The sequence below is a fragment of the Linepithema humile genome, chromosome 2, assembly GCF_040581485.1.
Source record: "Linepithema humile isolate Giens D197 chromosome 2, Lhum_UNIL_v1.0, whole genome shotgun sequence".
In the NCBI taxonomy this organism is placed as follows: domain Eukaryota; kingdom Metazoa; phylum Arthropoda; class Insecta; order Hymenoptera; family Formicidae; genus Linepithema; species Linepithema humile.
Window position 1 is genome coordinate 32,090,278 of NC_090129.1, and position 18,627 is coordinate 32,108,904.

At 34.1% G+C, this 18,627-nt stretch overlaps 1 protein-coding gene across 10 annotated transcripts in view; it reads left to right on the forward strand.

Moving 5' to 3' along the window:
- Dop2R (dopamine D2-like receptor) overlaps positions 1–17,418 on the forward strand; it is a 208,827-nt gene extending 191,409 nt beyond the window's left edge. For 7 of the 10 annotated variants that reach the window (XM_067350175.1, XM_067350172.1, XM_067350174.1 and 4 more), the window contains exons 7-9: positions 3,178–3,372; positions 9,246–9,742; positions 10,891–17,418. In XM_067350175.1, coding sequence (XP_067206276.1) covers positions 3,178–3,372; positions 9,246–9,742; positions 10,891–11,099 — 901 coding nt within the window. In that variant the 3' untranslated portion in view covers positions 11,100–17,418. The remainder of the gene's footprint in view (positions 1–3,177; positions 3,373–9,245; positions 9,743–10,890) is intronic. The other 3 variants (XM_067350176.1, XM_067350177.1, XM_067350178.1) reach the window with 3 other exon arrangements.
- Positions 17,419–18,627: the final 1,209 nt, after the last annotated feature.

Genomic DNA, 18,627 nt, shown 5'->3' on the forward strand with positions numbered 1-18,627 from the left:
TATTTATTTATGTGCAACCATTTACTGATGCATTGAAACCGCATATAAAGCTATTCTCAGCTCATAAATTCGATATAAGAATTATTTACCTCAAAGTATCGCGATGATAGTTTTAGAGGAATAAAATTCCCATTTTAACATTTGTTCGTCGTTTTACAATATGTTCTCATTTTACGCGATTCAACAAGAAAGTACAATTACTTCTTTTTTATTAAAAATATTGTGGCATAAGTTAGGACAAGTAATGACTTTAATGTTAAATTAAAGTTTAAAAAAAATACAATTTGACGGTGGACAACAAGATCTTATATTTCTATTAGCCGCTTCACTTTAAAGAAATTTTAATTTCTCAATCTAGTTGAAGAGACATTTAATGTTCGAACTTAAAGTTTTAATATATTATAACTTGAAGTTGCAAGTGTTTAATCAAAGTTTTATTCAAGAAAAATCAACTACGAATTTTAAAAAAGTTATATGTTTAGTTTATATATAGAAGAGGGGAAAGAGGGCAATACTTTTGAGAGAACCTTATAGTTATATGCAGCTTATAGACATTATACGTTCGTAAATATCTGACACATTTCTACCTAAGAAGGATTTTTGAAAAATATTAAGGTACTTCGTTAAGTACTTGAGACTCGATGGTAGTGCCGCGAAGGTAAACGAAACTGTCTAACACAAACTCCTGTTTACTTTCCTTCCAACGAAGAGTGCAGAAAATCTTTAAGTATTTAAGCGCTTAAACGCGGAGTACGTACTCGGGGAAAAGCAGCCAAAAAGCAAGGTTGCTGTTGCACAGCACCGGAAAATGTCGTTTAACTCAAAATATAAGAATTACATTATGATTCTTATTTTATTTTGTATGACATAAAGTAATGCATCAGTCAGAAAATTTTGCACTACATGAAAAAAAAAAAAAGTTTGATATTTTAGCTAGCTTTACTAATATCGATTAGCGTTAATAAATTTAACTAACCTTAATGTACATATTAATTTTTTCAGATGTTAATTATTCTAAATTTTTAAAAATGTTTTGCAAGTCTCCGTATTAAAAAAAAAAGTATTGTATTATATTATTTTTTTATAGATATGCAATCCTAGTCAGTTTGTAAAAATGCACCAAAATTTTCATTTGCATCATTTGCAATATTAAAAAATAAATATTGGGGATAACGCAACTTGAAAGAGAATGAATAGTTCTACTTAATTTGCTCCCGTTTACAATGACGCGTGACATTTAGCCGTTAACAATAAATTAGACTTAGGTGTTTACAGCCGCAGTCGCAATTTGGTAACTTCGTGCGCGTTTGGTATCTCCCCAGGGTGCAATGTATCTGACATAATCTGGCATCCCAGTTAATCCCCCGCGCGCACTCACGCTGGCCACGTTGTCCCTTTACCGACTTTGTTATCGCGCGGTCCGAAATTCGGTCGAAAGCACGGAATTGTTGATATTTACTTTCGCAATCTAATGCACGGATCCTGTTGCCGCGGCACGCATATCTTATCCCGGACTGACGTTCATTATGTATGCTTTTATTAGATTTTACCCCAGTGACCACCATAATTAATAATTATTCTATGTAGTGACGCAAAATCGAAATTGCTTGCGTTGCTGCTATTGAAATTGAGATAAAGGTAGAATGTTGATTTTAATTAAGATCGTATTAATTTATCGATAATGAAGTCTTTTACATAAAATTGCTTTCTCTGTAAAGTATTGCGTATATAATTAAAGTAACTTTAATTAAACAAATTTTAACAAATTAATTGCGTTTTTTGGTAGAACAAACGCTAGCAATACAATCGCCCGTTAATTTATTTGTTATAAATACCCACTATATTTTGTTTTAAATCTTGAATTGTTACTATTATTGATAAAATATAAAAATAAATGTTCTCCCAAAATGTTTTTTTTTTATTTTTTATGAGTTTAGCAGCAATTTATTAATATTATTTAAAAAATTTAGAAACCAAACATTGTTAAATAAATTTGCGTATTTAGGTATGAAAATAAATTTTTTCGCGTATAGGGATCTTTGTTTGCAAAAAATTTATTCGCGCGCGATGTATACTTTATCATATATGTATATAGAGGGATATGTAACTTATGAAAATGCTGCATCGCACTATAAGCAGGCGATTTTCGAACACACTGTTTGACGTTGTCTGTCGCATTGTATCGTGGATATCCCTACTTTAAAGTTTAACAATGCGAAGTTTAACAGTGGGATTTCTAGCTTACAGATAGCAGCATCGATAAAGCTTATGAAGGTAGTCTCAAATTACGGTCTTCTGCTAAACGTAGGAATTATTTTGCAATGATAAACCATTTATATAAATTGAAGAAAATTTAATGTGTGTGTCGTTTACGTAATTCTTCATTATTCAAACGACTAAAGTTTGGACAGTAACATTAAAAAAAAATATTTTATTTTATTAAAATTTGTGAATTGTAATATTGCGGGAAAGATTGTAAAACAGCGAATTCGGTTGGATGCATTAATGTACATTGATGCACGCTAAAGTTTACCGTGTATAAATTGATGTAATAGTTTATGTACATATAATATAAGCAGTAATATGTATATATTAATGAGAATTGTGTATAATGAAATGCATGTACAAATGAGATGCGGAGTACAAGTTGTTATATTGTTTTAGCAGAATATGTATATGTTGAATTTTAATGAACAAGTCGCTTATACATATTTTTGCAATTAGATGAATTTAGTATAATAGATTTCCATTTGCACCAATATTTTACATTCAACAAAATTCGCCATTAGTCTTTTAAAATTTGTTAGTATTTTTAAATTGCTTTGGATTTGTCTACATGTCTCTAAGCTTTTTAAATATTGAATAACTCTTTCTCTTAAAAAAATACAAATTTCTATATAAATTTATAGAAAAAATTGTGTTAATTGTCATAATATTTGGTCACTGTCTCGTAGCAAATTTTAGATAAGCAGCAATCCTTTGAGACCTTTACTGTAAAAAAGAAACAGCGACGCTCTGTCACTCAGGATCTTGCAGGTGCTGTCAAAAAGCGTATCATCGCTTTGTGCATGGTAGATACGCTACTTGCCGGATTAATGCTGAGGGATGCCGGAAAAACGAGGAAGTGCATGATAGGTGTAGAGGCTTTTCTAGAGGCTTTTGACTAAGATCACGTAGTGGGTATTCTGTGGCAAGGTTCGCGGAAACGGCGCTGGGGGCGGCCGCCCTGGTGGCACCTGGGATCGAGGAACCAACAAACACCGCTTCCGGCAGCAACGAGGATGAGGACGAGACGCCTCTTGATCCCGTCGTCGTCATCTCCAACGACAAGAGCACGGAATTCTTTTTAGCGACGGTCGTCGAGGAAGCAGCGTAAGAATTTCACCATATCTTATCACGCGTCCCGCCGCGAGCGAAAGGGAGATGTCAGAATTTCCTTTCACCGGATATCGAATCGTATTGTCATGCTGTTGCGCAACGCGACTTGTCATACAAAAGCGAAAAACCGTGAAAGGGAAAAGAATCTAGCAGATGCATAGTTTTTGAGACAGTTGCTGTCTTCAGAGATCGTTTTTGGCAATGTTATATAACACATTTGACATTCTTTAATGTCTTCTATTTCAAATCATAGAATAATTAATTTACGATAACACTTGCGACGTCAATAATTTGTCTAAATTGTTACACGAGTAATTGAGTGTAATAACGGCATGAAAAGTAAAAATTGAATGTATTGATTTTTCTGAATAATTATTTTTACATAAAATTTTTATCAAGATAATTATATCATATTAAATTTTATATTTTTTTCTTTGTATTGCCGTTAAAAAATACTACATTAAAGTAGAAAGAATTATATTAAATATTTCATATAATTAAGAAATATTTTATTTTATATTTTTATATTTTATATATATAATAAAACATTAACAATTTATATATTAAATACTTTTTGTGTGTGTCACAAATAATGCCAAAAATAATTGATAAAACAATTTCTATATTAATTGAATAAAAAAAGTGTATAACTGAGATACAACTTCTCTTTCCACTTGTCGTTAAGCTGCGAGAAACAATTGCTTAAAAATTTACGAATTTTTAGATTCATAGACAGTTTGAAAAATGAAAGTAACGATAATGTGATATTTTATTCATTCGTGAGAATGAAAGATGATAATTTGCATTTCTTATCAGGCAGTAGTTAAAATAATCTGATAAATTTTATGACGCTTGGTGAAGAAAGATTTGTACGGTAAAATGTGTTTGCATAAAAGCAAATAAATTACTGTACAAATAATTGTATCAATAATCATAACTTTTCCATTGCACCGATTAAGTGCATCTATAACTGTATTTTAACAATTTACTCATTTGCAAAAACATGAATACATTAAATATATTTATATAATTAAGTAAAAAATACTAATATGCATTAAAATTAAATTTAATCTTACATATTCAAAATTAATATTTCTAGAATAGTAATTTTTTAAATTCAGCTTTTCATGGTTTATATCTCTATAAAATCTTTTTTTTCATATATGTTTATATTATTTTTATTTTAAAAATTTGGTAATTTTATTATTGAATGTATGAATGCATTGACACAAATTGTATACTTATGTGCAAATTTTGAAATTTTTTACTGTTAAAATAGAAAAGTTATTTTATATTTTATTTGTAAAAACGACACATATCGCTAATGAGAAGGTAACTATTAAATCATAATGATATAATAAATATTCATGAATAAAACGACAGCAGAGAATATTAGTATTTTGTATAATTATATAAATATAATGAGAATGAATCAACTCGTTGTATCCTAAAGCAAAATACGCCATCTCAGCTGTATTTGGAAAAATTAATATATATTTTAATTATAATGAATTATCATACATTTTACATACATGTTGATTATTATGCATATTTTTTAATTGTTTCTATTTTGATTATAATTATGTGCTCAATAAATTGCATAAATAAATATTTTAAAATAATATTTAATAAATTTTTGAAAGCATTTTAATAAATATTCAAATAATTTAATAAGCATTTAATAAATGTAAATTGTGTGATTATATATGTATGTGTTCTCATAGTAATGTACATAGTAATGTACATATTTTAAAAATAATGAATAAATAATTGTATTTACCTGCTAGGATATTGCAGTTCGCTGTGCCTGCTGCAGAATCCATTTCAAATCCTTCTGCTTCGCCTTAATTCTGTCGAAGAATCAATGAATGCCAGGAAGCCACACTTATTCACTACTCACACTACGAGCGAAAATTAATCCGTAACTTCATTTACGCGAAAATTAATCCGTACACTTCACTTATGCGAAAATCGTGAAGTTGCTACAACGCGATATTGCGAAATGCATCCCCACGCGTGCTGCAACGCGCCCACGCACATAACTATCCCGATTATTATTATAACTTTACACATTTCGCAATTAATTTAACACTACATACGCATTTCGAGCAAGTGAGACGAACGACAATTGTTCTGGCGATCGCGCTAATGTTTCAGTTACAAATACGCATATATACGTTTTACCTGATTCACTTCCGACAAACTAAATTTTCATGCTCTATCTAAGCAAAAATATATTGTGTATAGATTTTCTCAAGTAAATGTAGGAATTACTTTGCATATTCATGATATTAAAATCTGCACACTCATTGAGTGACACTCCGGCAATCGCACATCACTTTAATCGGCACTCCCGATAAAAATTTACAATTATTATGCACTATTATCAATAAAATACACGATTAAATTTACGCGTTTTGCGAAACGTAATCCGCCATTCCGTTACTTAGGCAGGAGCCGCGGAATTTGCGCGTCAATTCCGTTATTTAGGCGAGAAAAATGATGGGGGGGTGGCGCCATCCCACGATTGCGCGGCTATTAAGCTTTTATCCGGGTGGAGTCTGGTTCGAGGCTACTTCGGTTTCGGAATGCAAAGTGCTAACGCTTCGTGAAACATAAATTGTTTAATTGTGTATAGTAATCACGGAGTAAAACTGCATAAGGATTGCAAATTTTTGTTAGCAATGTCAATTAAAGTAATGAGCGATTGTCGGAATGTATTATTTATCGCGGATATTTGTACTTAATAATGTTTCGTCGATTGTCCGGTTGTAGATCCAAATAGGTTATAATAGGTTATATCAGTAAATAGACTTTTGGTCTGTACTGACGATGGAGCTGTTGCGAAGCAATTTAAAATAGAATCTTGATCAGAAACAGTAGTAAAAAGCTGTTATGTAAAAAACAGTAATAAAAGCAATATCCTAGCTAGTAAATATCAATTATTTTTTAATTAATTAAATACATGTCTCACATAATTATGAGAATACATATGTACATACATAATTACAATTGTATTTTTTAGATATTTTAAATACTATTTTAGTTTTTTGAAAATATTTATTAAAATACATATTTATGAAAATATTTATTATAATTTGAGAATTATTTACGTAATTTATTGTACGTAGTTACATTTCATTTAAAATTATAATCGTTAAATAATACGTAATTAATCAACATGCATAAAATGATAATTCCTAATAATTATTATAAAATATATGTATATATTGATTTCTTTAGGTACAGCTGACAGCGTATGTAGCTAACAATAAGATAGAACGATTGGTGAGTTGATTCATTATAATTATACAAAATGTACTGATATCTGACATTTTATTTATCAATATTTATTATATAATTGTTATAAATAGTTCTTTGATAATCACGTCTACGACTGCAATTTACATTGACAAAAATAAATGATCAGATATAAAATCACTTTTTCAAATCTTCTTTTTTGTTTAATATTCTTTGCAACGTCAATTTAAAAAAGATAAAAAACTTGAATTTCTACAAAAACTGAAAGAGAGCTTTATTAATCTCCAATTAAACTTTTTTCATGAAGCTTGACTTGCATACTGATAAATATTTCGTTGAACGACTCCGTAAGCTTTTCGAAAATTATACTATTATTTTCTACTCGATTTCGCGAATGAGATTCGCGAAATTCCTTGATTAGTTGTAGCAGGTGGGACGAAAAAGAAGCGATACACTAAATAAAGTAAATCAACACGCGAACGGGTATCGCGATAGCGAGCAATAATTATTTTCTTGCCCTTTCGAAAGAGTTCCGGACGACACGGAAAGGTTTTGAGTCAATCAAAAGTTTCAGCGCGTCGTTTAATTGGCCAATTGGGAGCTTCCAATTAAGAGGATATTATTTCTACCTCGCGTGTTACAAAGTTTGTATCCCTTCTGCTTCGAGTCCTCTCTCTTCAGATTACTTGTAACGTGAGAATAATTGCGGATTCGTTTTGAGTGAGCTATGATTGCAGTTTCAGGTTATTTCTGTTCCTTTCGGTAATATATTACGGTAATAATATATTCATACTTATACACGCCATTTTATGAAACTACAAAATGTAAAAGCTACTTTGAGTTAAAAAAGATTTTAAATAATATTTATTTTTTCGAGTCTAATGGTTCTGTTAATGAAATAACACATTGCTGCATATGTATCTTTTGTAATTAGATGAAAGCGACGGTAATTGTTTAGTATTATATTTCTTGTAAAGCAATTTTACGTTCTTTATGTAAAAGTTATAGTAACAAATTATTTTTTTATTTATTTTTGCGCTGTGAGAAATGGAATATTGTATTAATGTTTTACATTTTAGAAGTATCTTTTGGTAACTTGTTTTCACGGAATAAAAAAGCGAAAATAATTCAGGATGATGCCGGAACTTTGCTGGATCGGAAAACTCTGGACAGGAAGGCACGTCAAGCCGGTTCGCATGCTAGCAAGTTAGACATCCGAAAATCCGAGCATGTCAGCAATCGAGCGAAGCGAAAAATTCGTGCGAGAAGCACAATAGAAGTGGCGAAAAGCGGCTGATTTCGCGGTCCGTTCATTTTTTCCGTTCTGTTGATGGTACAATGATGGCCACTCCCGGTCTGCGAGAGTGTCCGCGTGCCTCTCTTCAGCCACGATTTCCAAAACCTCGTACAAAGCCCGCGCACAGTACTGGTTTAATGGAAACTCGTCGCTCCGATAGTAATCCGAAAGTTCGCGAGCTAATCGTGATAGGCGGGCCCTTTGTACCAACGTGCGCGAGCAATTTGCATTTAGCCGCTCGCGTTACCTTTGAAAACGGGCCAATCAACTCCGCGTGCCGACATTTCACAATTATTAATTAGCGTGTATTTTCGGTGCTCAACTGCAAGTGGTATTAGCGTTTATTTAGGTCGCGTTTATGTTGGAAAGATTTCGTACGCTCATAATGCAATTTGTTGATAAATGGAAACCGCAATAATTGCATTCCTGTTTCTTGTTATGACGAAGGATTATATTTTGAAGATAATAAAATGCAGCAATTTTAAGTGACTCTTGGTGGAAAGCAACAAGTTGTACGTGGTTTATCATTTTAATGTAGCAATTATATATATATAATTACTCTCTTATAATTATAAAATTGCATATTATTGCAATTATACATAATTATTTTACCAAATAAAAAGGGACATTTTATATTAAAATTTAGTAAAGTATGCAAGAAAAAATTCTCTTTAGAACCAAAAAAAGTTACATTTTGCTACATTTTTTGAACATTCTTTTTCCTTTGTATTCTCCCTCTAGAAGATGTATGACTATCATTTGCATGCGCATTTTAATAAGTGATATTAAAATATGTCTCCTAATTTCAAATATTAAATTGTTATATAACCCAATTCTCCATGACGTTTTTCTAAAAGTATCTTCATACTTTATCTATTATAATTTAATATGTTGCAATACCAACCAAAGTATGCAATTATCTCAGAGAAACGTAAAAACGCGTTATAAATGTTCGCAAGATTCAGAATATAAAAGAAATAATTTATGCCAACAATTACTAATAATAAAAATATTCAGAAATATGTTTAAATTTTAAAAATAATTGCATTAGACAAGAACGTTTTTGCAAATTTTACTTACAACAGTGTCTAATGCACAGGCATATGTAAATAATAAAAAAAAAAATGATTCAAGAAGCTTACTGAAAGTTAATGTGCGTTAAATTTTATTTCTATTTTATGCAACTTTTACGTTTCTATGTTGAAATTTTAAACTCTTGGCCAGCATTGTATTTTAATGAATAAAATGATTTAAAGTTAATCTCAGGTCAGCGGATGAGTGTCGAGTTTTTCTGACACTCGAATCGCAGTTGTCGTTTCAGTGCGGTGGCGCAAGCCCAACTGAGCGGCGGGGGGGCACCCCACGTGCAGCGGAGCGACTCTGCTGGCTACGACGGCGCGGCAAGCAGCACGATGATCCATGAGCCGCTCGAGACGAATTCCAGCCCGAGCCCGAACCCACGGATCACCTCGGGCCCGCCGTCCTCGTCGACCTCGTCGTCGCCGCCGCCGCCACGTGGGACGACCAGCGTCACTTCGTCCACGCAGACGAAAAAGAACGGCGCGAACAACGGCGGCGCGAATAAACAGGAACTAAAGAGAATGAAGAGCGCGGGTTCGCTTCTGCCGTTACAGTTATCCAGGACACCGAGCGTACTGTCGTCCACGTGTAAAAAGGATCGGAAAAACGCGTCGGCCGGGTCAAGGTTCACGATATACAAGGCCAACAAGGCCAGCAAGAAGAAGCGGGAAAAGAGCTCGGCGAAGAAGGAGCGCAAGGCCACGAAGACGCTGGCTATCGTGTTAGGTAGGTCCGCTTGCGTGACGCTGCATTGATAAGCAGCCCGCGCTCGCTCTGCTTGCATCTATTATTTATTGATGCGCTTGCAAGTTAAAGGCGGAACGTGGAAGAGCACTAGAGACGAATCGCGTGTATGTGAAAGTTCGGACGTGGTTCGGGCGGACAGACGAATGGTATAAAAACTACCGAAGAAGATTAGTTACATGTTCGACATGGCAATTCAATCGAACTGACCGCTTTACGTCCGCAACTACTGATGGATGATAAATCCGTATTAATAAAAAGAAATACACGGACGATTAATTTTTACTACTCGAAATGTAGATCGTAGTTCTGGAAATCGAATTTTATGCGAAATAAAAGATTGTGAATGTAGTTAACATAAAAACGAAGCTGTCATTTATTTTTTATTTTTTTTTAATGTTCAAGATAAATTAATAGATATTTCTTTTAACACCATTGTTTTATTTTCATTGGAATAATTATGATATTACGACTGGAATAATGTCGCCATAGAAAGCGAAAATTGTTTAAGCTTTAATTTCAATCTCTTTGTCCTTTGAGATGTAGCTCCGTTTTTATAGCCGTAAAAGGAGAAAGAGTTTAAATTAGTACTCTCGAGCTGTATGCAAATTTTGGTGTTAAGAAACTAAAACTTATACTCAATCTGAATGATCTATTATAAAGTTGGATGGAAGTAGGATTAGACAGTTTGTATTTTGCAATAGTGCTTTGATATATAAGACATCAAAGGGTGAGTTAATAGCAGACGCTGCTAGGAAGTTGGGTGTGTTAATAAAGCCAGTAATGGAATATGTTTTGCAAACTAAAGTGCTAAAATCTGAAGTATTTACTTTGTCGATGATAATAACAAATGGTTTGGAATTCAATTTCGTGATTGTATTCTCAATGATAAATAATTATCAGAGAGCAATAAATGTTTACCGAGATGAGTCATCAAACTAATAATTGAAATTTAAATCAGTCAGAATTAATCATTAATTATGGTTATCATAAACATATATCATTAATTACGAATAGATGCTGCGCATTGCAATATATTTATGTGCATATGCGAAGTCTCTAATAAATTATATCATTCATCTTTGTATCATAATTATCTGGATTAACTCGTGTCCTAATAAATGTCACAGGTGTCTTTCTGATATGCTGGGTACCCTTCTTCACTTGCAACATCATGGATGCGATCTGCACAAAGCTGACGAAGGCTTGTCAGCCCGGCGTCACAGCCTTCATCGTCACTTCCTGGCTGGGCTACATGAACAGCTTTGTAAATCCCGTAATATACACTGTGTTCAACCCCGAATTCCGTAAGGCCTTCCGCAAGCTGATCAGCGTGTAAACGAGAGTGCGATTTGACTTCCCCCTCCCTCATAAGGAAGAGACACGGGACAACAAACGTGACTCACCGGTGTGAATCATCGTATTTGTGATGTAACAACGAGACTGTAGGCTCTCGACATTCTCGCAACAGGTACTGTTGTTCTTGCATTTGGAACCGCAACAGCTGCGTTTGCGTATCGGTTTTCGCGTTCCATTGCGCGTCAATCGTTTCCAAGTGAAAGAGAAAAGCCGAGTCTTACGGAACGTTTCCCATTTTTCTAGAAATTCAGGAAACGTGCTCGATGATACGGAAAGAAGGGCTTTGTTTTCAATGGGCGTTATAGGGGCCACCGATACGTTCAAAAAACAATTTACAGCAGTCACAAGAAATATAAGAAAAATAATAGAAATAAAAATAGTATTTTTATTTCTATTTTTATTGTGCTTTAAAAAAGCAATCAATTTTCTAAATTCTTGTCACTTGGAATGGATAAATGTACGTTATTAAAAATACGAAATTTTTATTCGTTGTTATCATTATCATGTTAAATGGAGAATAAAGATATTTCGCGAAAAGAAGACTGTATTTCACTTGGTTGAGATTGGCACGCAATCCGAATTAGAATAAAAAAATCAGCTGTAAATTTGTTGCTATCGGATGCAGCAACGATTCATCGCGTCCACATCGCGTGCACTATGATAACGAATTATGGGGACAGGCTGGAATACATGTGTACCGACGATAGAGCTAAATATTCTCGCATGAGTAGCTCAAATAATTGCTAAGTGAGATTCCGCGAAACAGAACACCGCGTCGATCAATCCGCGCGGCGCCGTCGTATCGCGCGTATTAGCGGGAAATTTAGGGTAATCTGTACAAATCGCAAGCGACAAGTGTTTAATGATGTCCTGAGGACTCGTTAGAGAGGCTAGTCGTTAAAGTATAATAATCGCGTTCGTAAGAGGGCGGATATTCCTCGACGATATAATTTAAATTCGCGAAAGCGGGTAATAAATGAGATTTCCGAGAGCGCGCGGAGGGTTAAAGCTGTTAGAGGTGTATTTATTATGCGAGCATATATTACACGTACACACTATACGTCTCCGTGGATAATTAAGTACGCTATCACAGTATTAACGTAGAACGTAAGGTATAGCAATATTTTTTCGCTCAAAGCAAAGGCAAGCGAGACCGCCGTTTGTACGACGATACATAAGAACACGCTATACATACTCGCGCGTCGCGGTGTAACTGTATGTATATTTGTACTACGGTGCACACACACACACACACACACCAAACACATACACACATCATACACACACACCAGAGGAAATTATACATACCTGACATAGTGAACTTGCGCCGTTCCTTCCACGATATACAGGGTGACCCGAGCGCGGGGCGGAAGCTTTAGAATAACACAGAGGAAGATTAATTTTTGAGAATAGTGTACACACACCGTGTACTCTCGAACGCTCTTAAATATGTTATTAATATTGAAGAATAATTAATTTATTGAAGCCCGTAAATTGTAAAGATCGTGAATAAGCTATTTTCTGAGCATCACAGTATTTGAAAGGAAAAAATGGTTGATTTTATTTTTTGGAATTAACAATTCTTATTTTTGCGAGCACTTGTCAGAGAATTTGCTGTTAAATCGCTTTTTGGAAGAGTTTCTGGTGTCTTGAAAAATTCAAATTAGTCGATATTTACATATTTGAGTATCTCAGGTTTTCTCAATTTAACGCTTCTCTGATACTACTGCAGTTTTAGTTCATAATGATAAGACTTCTCAATGTTTAGGCAATCTTGTTAAAATCATTAACACATTAACTTGTAACATATAAATCGCTTAAAAGAAAATGCTTCCAACTTTCGGAGAAAATCTTTAAAATTAAGAATGTGAATTTTTGTATCTACAAAATTTATTAACATAGCTATTTTATATGTTATATGTTTTCACTAATAATTTGTTTTTATTTTGATTATTTATTGTGATTATTGATTAATATTCATATATTACAAGTAAATTGTTACTCTGAAAAACGTTTGCCAACATTTTTGGACAAGCTATGTCACTCCAAGTATTTAAGCGACGAGTATATAAATCAATAGGCGAAGTGTGAATGCGCGAGGGTTGAGAATTCCTGACATACGTTATTTTACGATTTTTCTATCACACATATAAACGCACACATGCACTTGCAAGCTTGATTTGCGAGCACAGTATGGATTCGATTGAATGGCGAAATTCCGGAACTTGTTTCAACCACTCCAAGACACGTAGGATTTGTCGCGTATTCCGATATATCAATGCCATACTAATCGCATGAATAATCAGGTGGACTTGGAACAATGACAATGCGGTGTACACGAAGATTTCGAAAACGCAATTTTCGGTACGATGGCTTGCATGAGTGCAAAATCGTGATTTACAATTTCAAGATCTCACGATGTTTGATTGCAAATTATTAATTTCTTATTAAATAAAATCGGAATAAGTAAAATTATTATGCATATTAGTATGAAAGATTAAAATAAAGACTAATTTAACTAAAGTGAAGAAAACTAAAGTAAATGAAACATTTGCTAAATTCCAAAAATTCTCTGGATATAAAATAAGATTTTATTATGTTCCGACGGAAAATTTCCGTCTGGAGTCTACTTGTAAGTCGGGTGTCGCGCCGAGAGCAGTTCCTTGAGACATCGTGTACATACATATCCTAAGTTTCGACGACCCTTCGCGTCCTTTGTTTGCGGACAAGCGTTAAGTTCGCCGTGACCGAATTTCCAAACATATCAGTACGAGTGCGATAGCTGTTCGTGCATCAACTTCCGAGAGATCAACTTTCGAGATGTGCGTCCGCGCGTAACAGCAGGGAATCGACATGTATAATCAAGCAAATTAATTCTACATCGTGCTGCTTTTCTTTTATTCCCCTTTTTTTTCTTGTGATCTATATGGCGGCAAACATATCCTGTCAGACTGCATTACTGCGCGCGGCGGCAAAAATAATTTGTGCCCCCATGATTGATTAAATTGCGCAGAGTTGCATGACCTCCCACGCAATCGCGAAGTTCATGTTTCAACTAATATTTGATTGACGTAATGTGAGCATCTCTCGAATCGCGTTCACATCGAAGATGCATAGGTTGCCTCGGGTTTCACATCTAAGTAAAGTGATTAGCACCTGTCTGAGAGATACACGATATCTCTACTCACTAATTAATTAATTAATTAATACTGCACTTTTAGCAATAAGTAACATTTATTGTCTTATAATCTTTGATTTATAATCTATATTGACATTTATAATCTTTGATTTTTCAAGTCGATGGAATCTCCATACAACACGCTGCCACTTGCCATGCAGAAAGATTCAAAAATATTTGACTGCACAGCAAAAAATTTATCTAAAATTAAAGTAAAAAAAGATTCTTTTGAAATAAAAGATTTTAAGTAATAAGATTTACTTGAAGAGATCAGCATGAATAAATCTCAATTGCAAGACAATTTAATTTTACTTCAGTTGTTAAAAATTATATCGCTTTGAGAAAACTTTTTATGCAGCATGTTACTTGTTTTTGGTAAGATTTTTAGAATATTGAATATCTTAGGTACACAGTGCAAGATTAAATCAATTTGGAAATTAAAATCTGAATAAATTCGGAAATTTTTGCAAGCGCGAGCAACGTTGCGAGCACATCGCTGTTAACCGCGACAGTTAAATTCGACACGTTACGTGCGTATTTGCAATAACGTCTACAATCAAAGCTTTTTACTCTATTGGGTTTTTGAATGCTGTACGACGTAGTTTTAAGCTTTCAATGTATATTTGTAAATATTCCGCGAATTTACGAGTACCGTCAATCCTATCGTATCGTTTTGTGTTACACGCGGCGCGGTTAACGACGAGGATCTAGGTTGATTTAGGTGAAACACACACGATTCGCGTATATTTCGCACGCGTAAACTCGAACGAGTGCGTGATAAATAACGCGGATACGAGCTTGACGAACGTCTCGTCGCAGAATCGAACCATCTGTCGGCGAGCTTTCCGTGTGATGTTTTGCGTAAACCGACAATTGCTTTGCCAGCCAATTTCTTCGTTTTATATTGTTCAATAGTAACGAATTTCAAAACAATGTTTTACGTTTTTTTTTATTATTAAATCTTTTTTCCTTTAAATCTTGCAATAGTGTTATTTATTGTGCGATTTATGTTTCATCTTATTTGAAGCAACATATAATTAATGATGTGACAAGTGATAAAGTTATCCAGTAAGATAAATAGTGCTTAGTTTAATCGACAATTTTTAACATCTCTCTCTGCAAAACTAGATAAAAGTATTTTGATGATGCGCAAGGCGACATTCGTATTACGATATCTAAAGTTCTTTGGGAAATAACGCAAGAATAACTTTGTCGTGGGCCGAAATTTATTTGACGCCGGAAACGAAGTCGTCCGAATTAGGATCGAGGTTTTCAATTCGGATGAATCTTTTAATTTATGTAAACCTCCGTGAGGTAAAGCCTACTTAAGCCGCTCCGGCCACAATAAATCCGCGCGAGCCAACTGTAAAGTTTAAGCTCTTTCATAACTTTGCCGGAAAGTTTGCCGACTCTTGCTCTTCGATCGCGACTCATTCTCCCGCGAGTGAGCCTCCTCTTTCCCTTTCCTCATCTCGTCCTTACTTTAGGTCGCGTCGCGTGCCACTTAGCATCGTCGTAAAGGGTAAAGAGACTTCCGGGTGAAGTCGATCGCTTCTTAATTAGCGAAGTTCTCACGCTTTGCTTTCCGTGTCACTAACGAAGCGTAGGAGACAAGCGCGAGCGTAATAACGTAGCGAAACCAGAGCATGCAGTGTTGATATTTAACTTTGGAATTTATACGATTATTTAACGTTTTGATATGCATATGGCAATGCGCACACACTCGTACACAGATTATAAAATGAAATATATTCTTTTATGTCAAAAATACGATACGCGCGCAAGATTTAACTGATATCTATAGAATTTTGCAAGTGTTGTTTTTTTTTATTCTTTTCTCTCTCAAATATTCTCCAATTGATTCAAATATTTGACTTTCATTATTCTTCCACGGTTAAATAACGTGTGAACTGCACTCAGGAAATTAATAGTCAACCAAATTTTACAAATCATACATGTCACATGTGTAAACTGAAAATAGAAAGCAAATATTTTACAGCATGTTCCAATATAAAAGTGTGCTCGCAGTTAATGATTATTAATTCATTGTTGCAATGCGCCAATTTGATTTTCTTCTAGCCTCTATCCATCCTTATTTATCAATAACAAAGTATCTGTGTCTATTTAAAAGTTGGAACTACATTATATTATTATTTCATAATTAAATCCGTACACGGAACGTATTCTTGATCCACGTATTGTGCAACACACGAACGTGCAACAAAAACGGCAATGCTGAAAAAGTAGATCTGATTATGTGCGATAGTTCCAATTCTAAAATATGCAGACGACGATCGAAACAAGGGTCAGCGAAAACGTCCGGATAGTCGTTCTCAAACTTCTCTCTGGTTATAGCGTGACACTTCGAAAGATGTTAGAAAGTTTCTTACAATCCTGAGTAAAATGGCTGTATTTTTCTAACCCGATACTTTTCCCTCTGTACATACGCGACACAAATGTGTATGATGTGAATCAATATACATAACAATATATATGATACCGTGCGTGGCACAATATCACAATTTGCGAGAGCAAGCCAACGTAGCGCTGTATATCTATGTAAATATACGTCTAATTGGGGAGACACGTTTGCGTCGGTATGTTTGAGTGTGTATGCGCGTGGGAGATGCGACGGAGTTTCTCATGATTCTCAGTTGAATCCGAATTACGGAAACTTCTAGTTTGCGCAAAACGATCATGTTGGCACGTTGTCTTTCGAGGATGAAAGTGTTGGGAATGCTATGATGTTAAAAAAAAAAGTTAAATATAAATATATATATAGTATATTATATATATGATGTAATGTAACGCGCGCGTGTTACGCCGATGCGTGGAGATCGGATGCTGTTTTCCTATGGATTTCTTATTTATTATCACCAATGGTCTATACAGGGCATAGGTTTAAGAAAATAATCTTTAATTTGCTGAAATTTAAGCCGCGACAAAAGGAGGATACATCAGAAAAAGAAAAAAAAAAAAAAGAAATGCTGTATGTACTGAAGGCAATACCTATACATACTTAAGAGAGCGCGTATAATACGCGAAACATATTCACACGCGAAACATGCATGAACAGAAACACTTGTTAAAAGTAATAAATTATAGTATAAATTAACAATAATCTTGTAATTTTTACCTTCGAATCATATCTCTCTTTATTTCCCGATTATTTACATGTCTCGAGAGGAGCAGTAAGTAAAACGAAACGTATAATTGAATTTGTAATTATAATAAGCATGTTTTGGTTTGGATAAATGCTCAAAATTGTAAATAAATGTACATATACAGGAGAAAGAGTTTCGTTTCTGCAATGTATCCCGCTTATATTAATGAATACCGCGTAAAATAATATCGCTAATTAGTTTTGGCAAAGCACGTGTGCTAATATGAGCTTGCGTTTCTGCGCTGGAAACGCCCGATAAAGGGACTTAGTAATCGCAAGAGTTTTCAATTACGAGTAAAATAATGAAAAACACGAAAGCACGGTTGATCCAATTTGCAATTAAATCGCTCATGCTATCTCCATGAAATGCATGAATGAAGTAATCTAACGTAAGCCGACGGTAGATTATTCACTCTGTTGCGCGCGCGCGCGCGCACGGGGAAATTCTAGTAGGAAGGAAAACGAGATAAACCTATATTATTCTCGCCAGGCTGTAATTAAGTGTGAAATACTTACGACAACTCCCAGTCAGTCAGTCCTCTGCAAAAAGTAAATGAAAGTGACAGATAAATCTACCGGCTAAAGTGGCGAATCGTAGAGCAGCAACAATGCAGCACGCACAATTATCTTGCATAATAGCTATTGAAATAGCGAAATAATGTGAACGTGATTATCTGTATCAAAAATAAAACAGGACTATATAATTAATGAAACTTAACAATTTTTCTGTGATAAAAACTCAATATAAATAATATAAAATACGCAATGCGTAATATACATAATAAGATGTTATTTATTCAAAAGTTTCTCTTATTAAACATTTATTGTATATATAATAACATAATTAATATTTTATTTTTAATTAAATTGTTTATAAATCAGTGGCATAGAATTTAATAATAACGTATATTTAAATAAATTTATTATGCAACTGTGAATGTATTGCTAAAGATATATTCGTAATTTTCTCCATATTTTTATGCAAGTTCTTCGTTCTTTATTCCAACTAGATAATTTCCGCCACAAAGATGCGACAATTTTTTTCCAAAACATTGCAACTGCAGTCCACTGCACACGTGTGACTACATTGGTTCGGTTCAATGCAATCTGCAGTGATGGTTGCGGCCAACTACTACGGCCGCCAGCGAAATTCAATCTGCGGCAAAA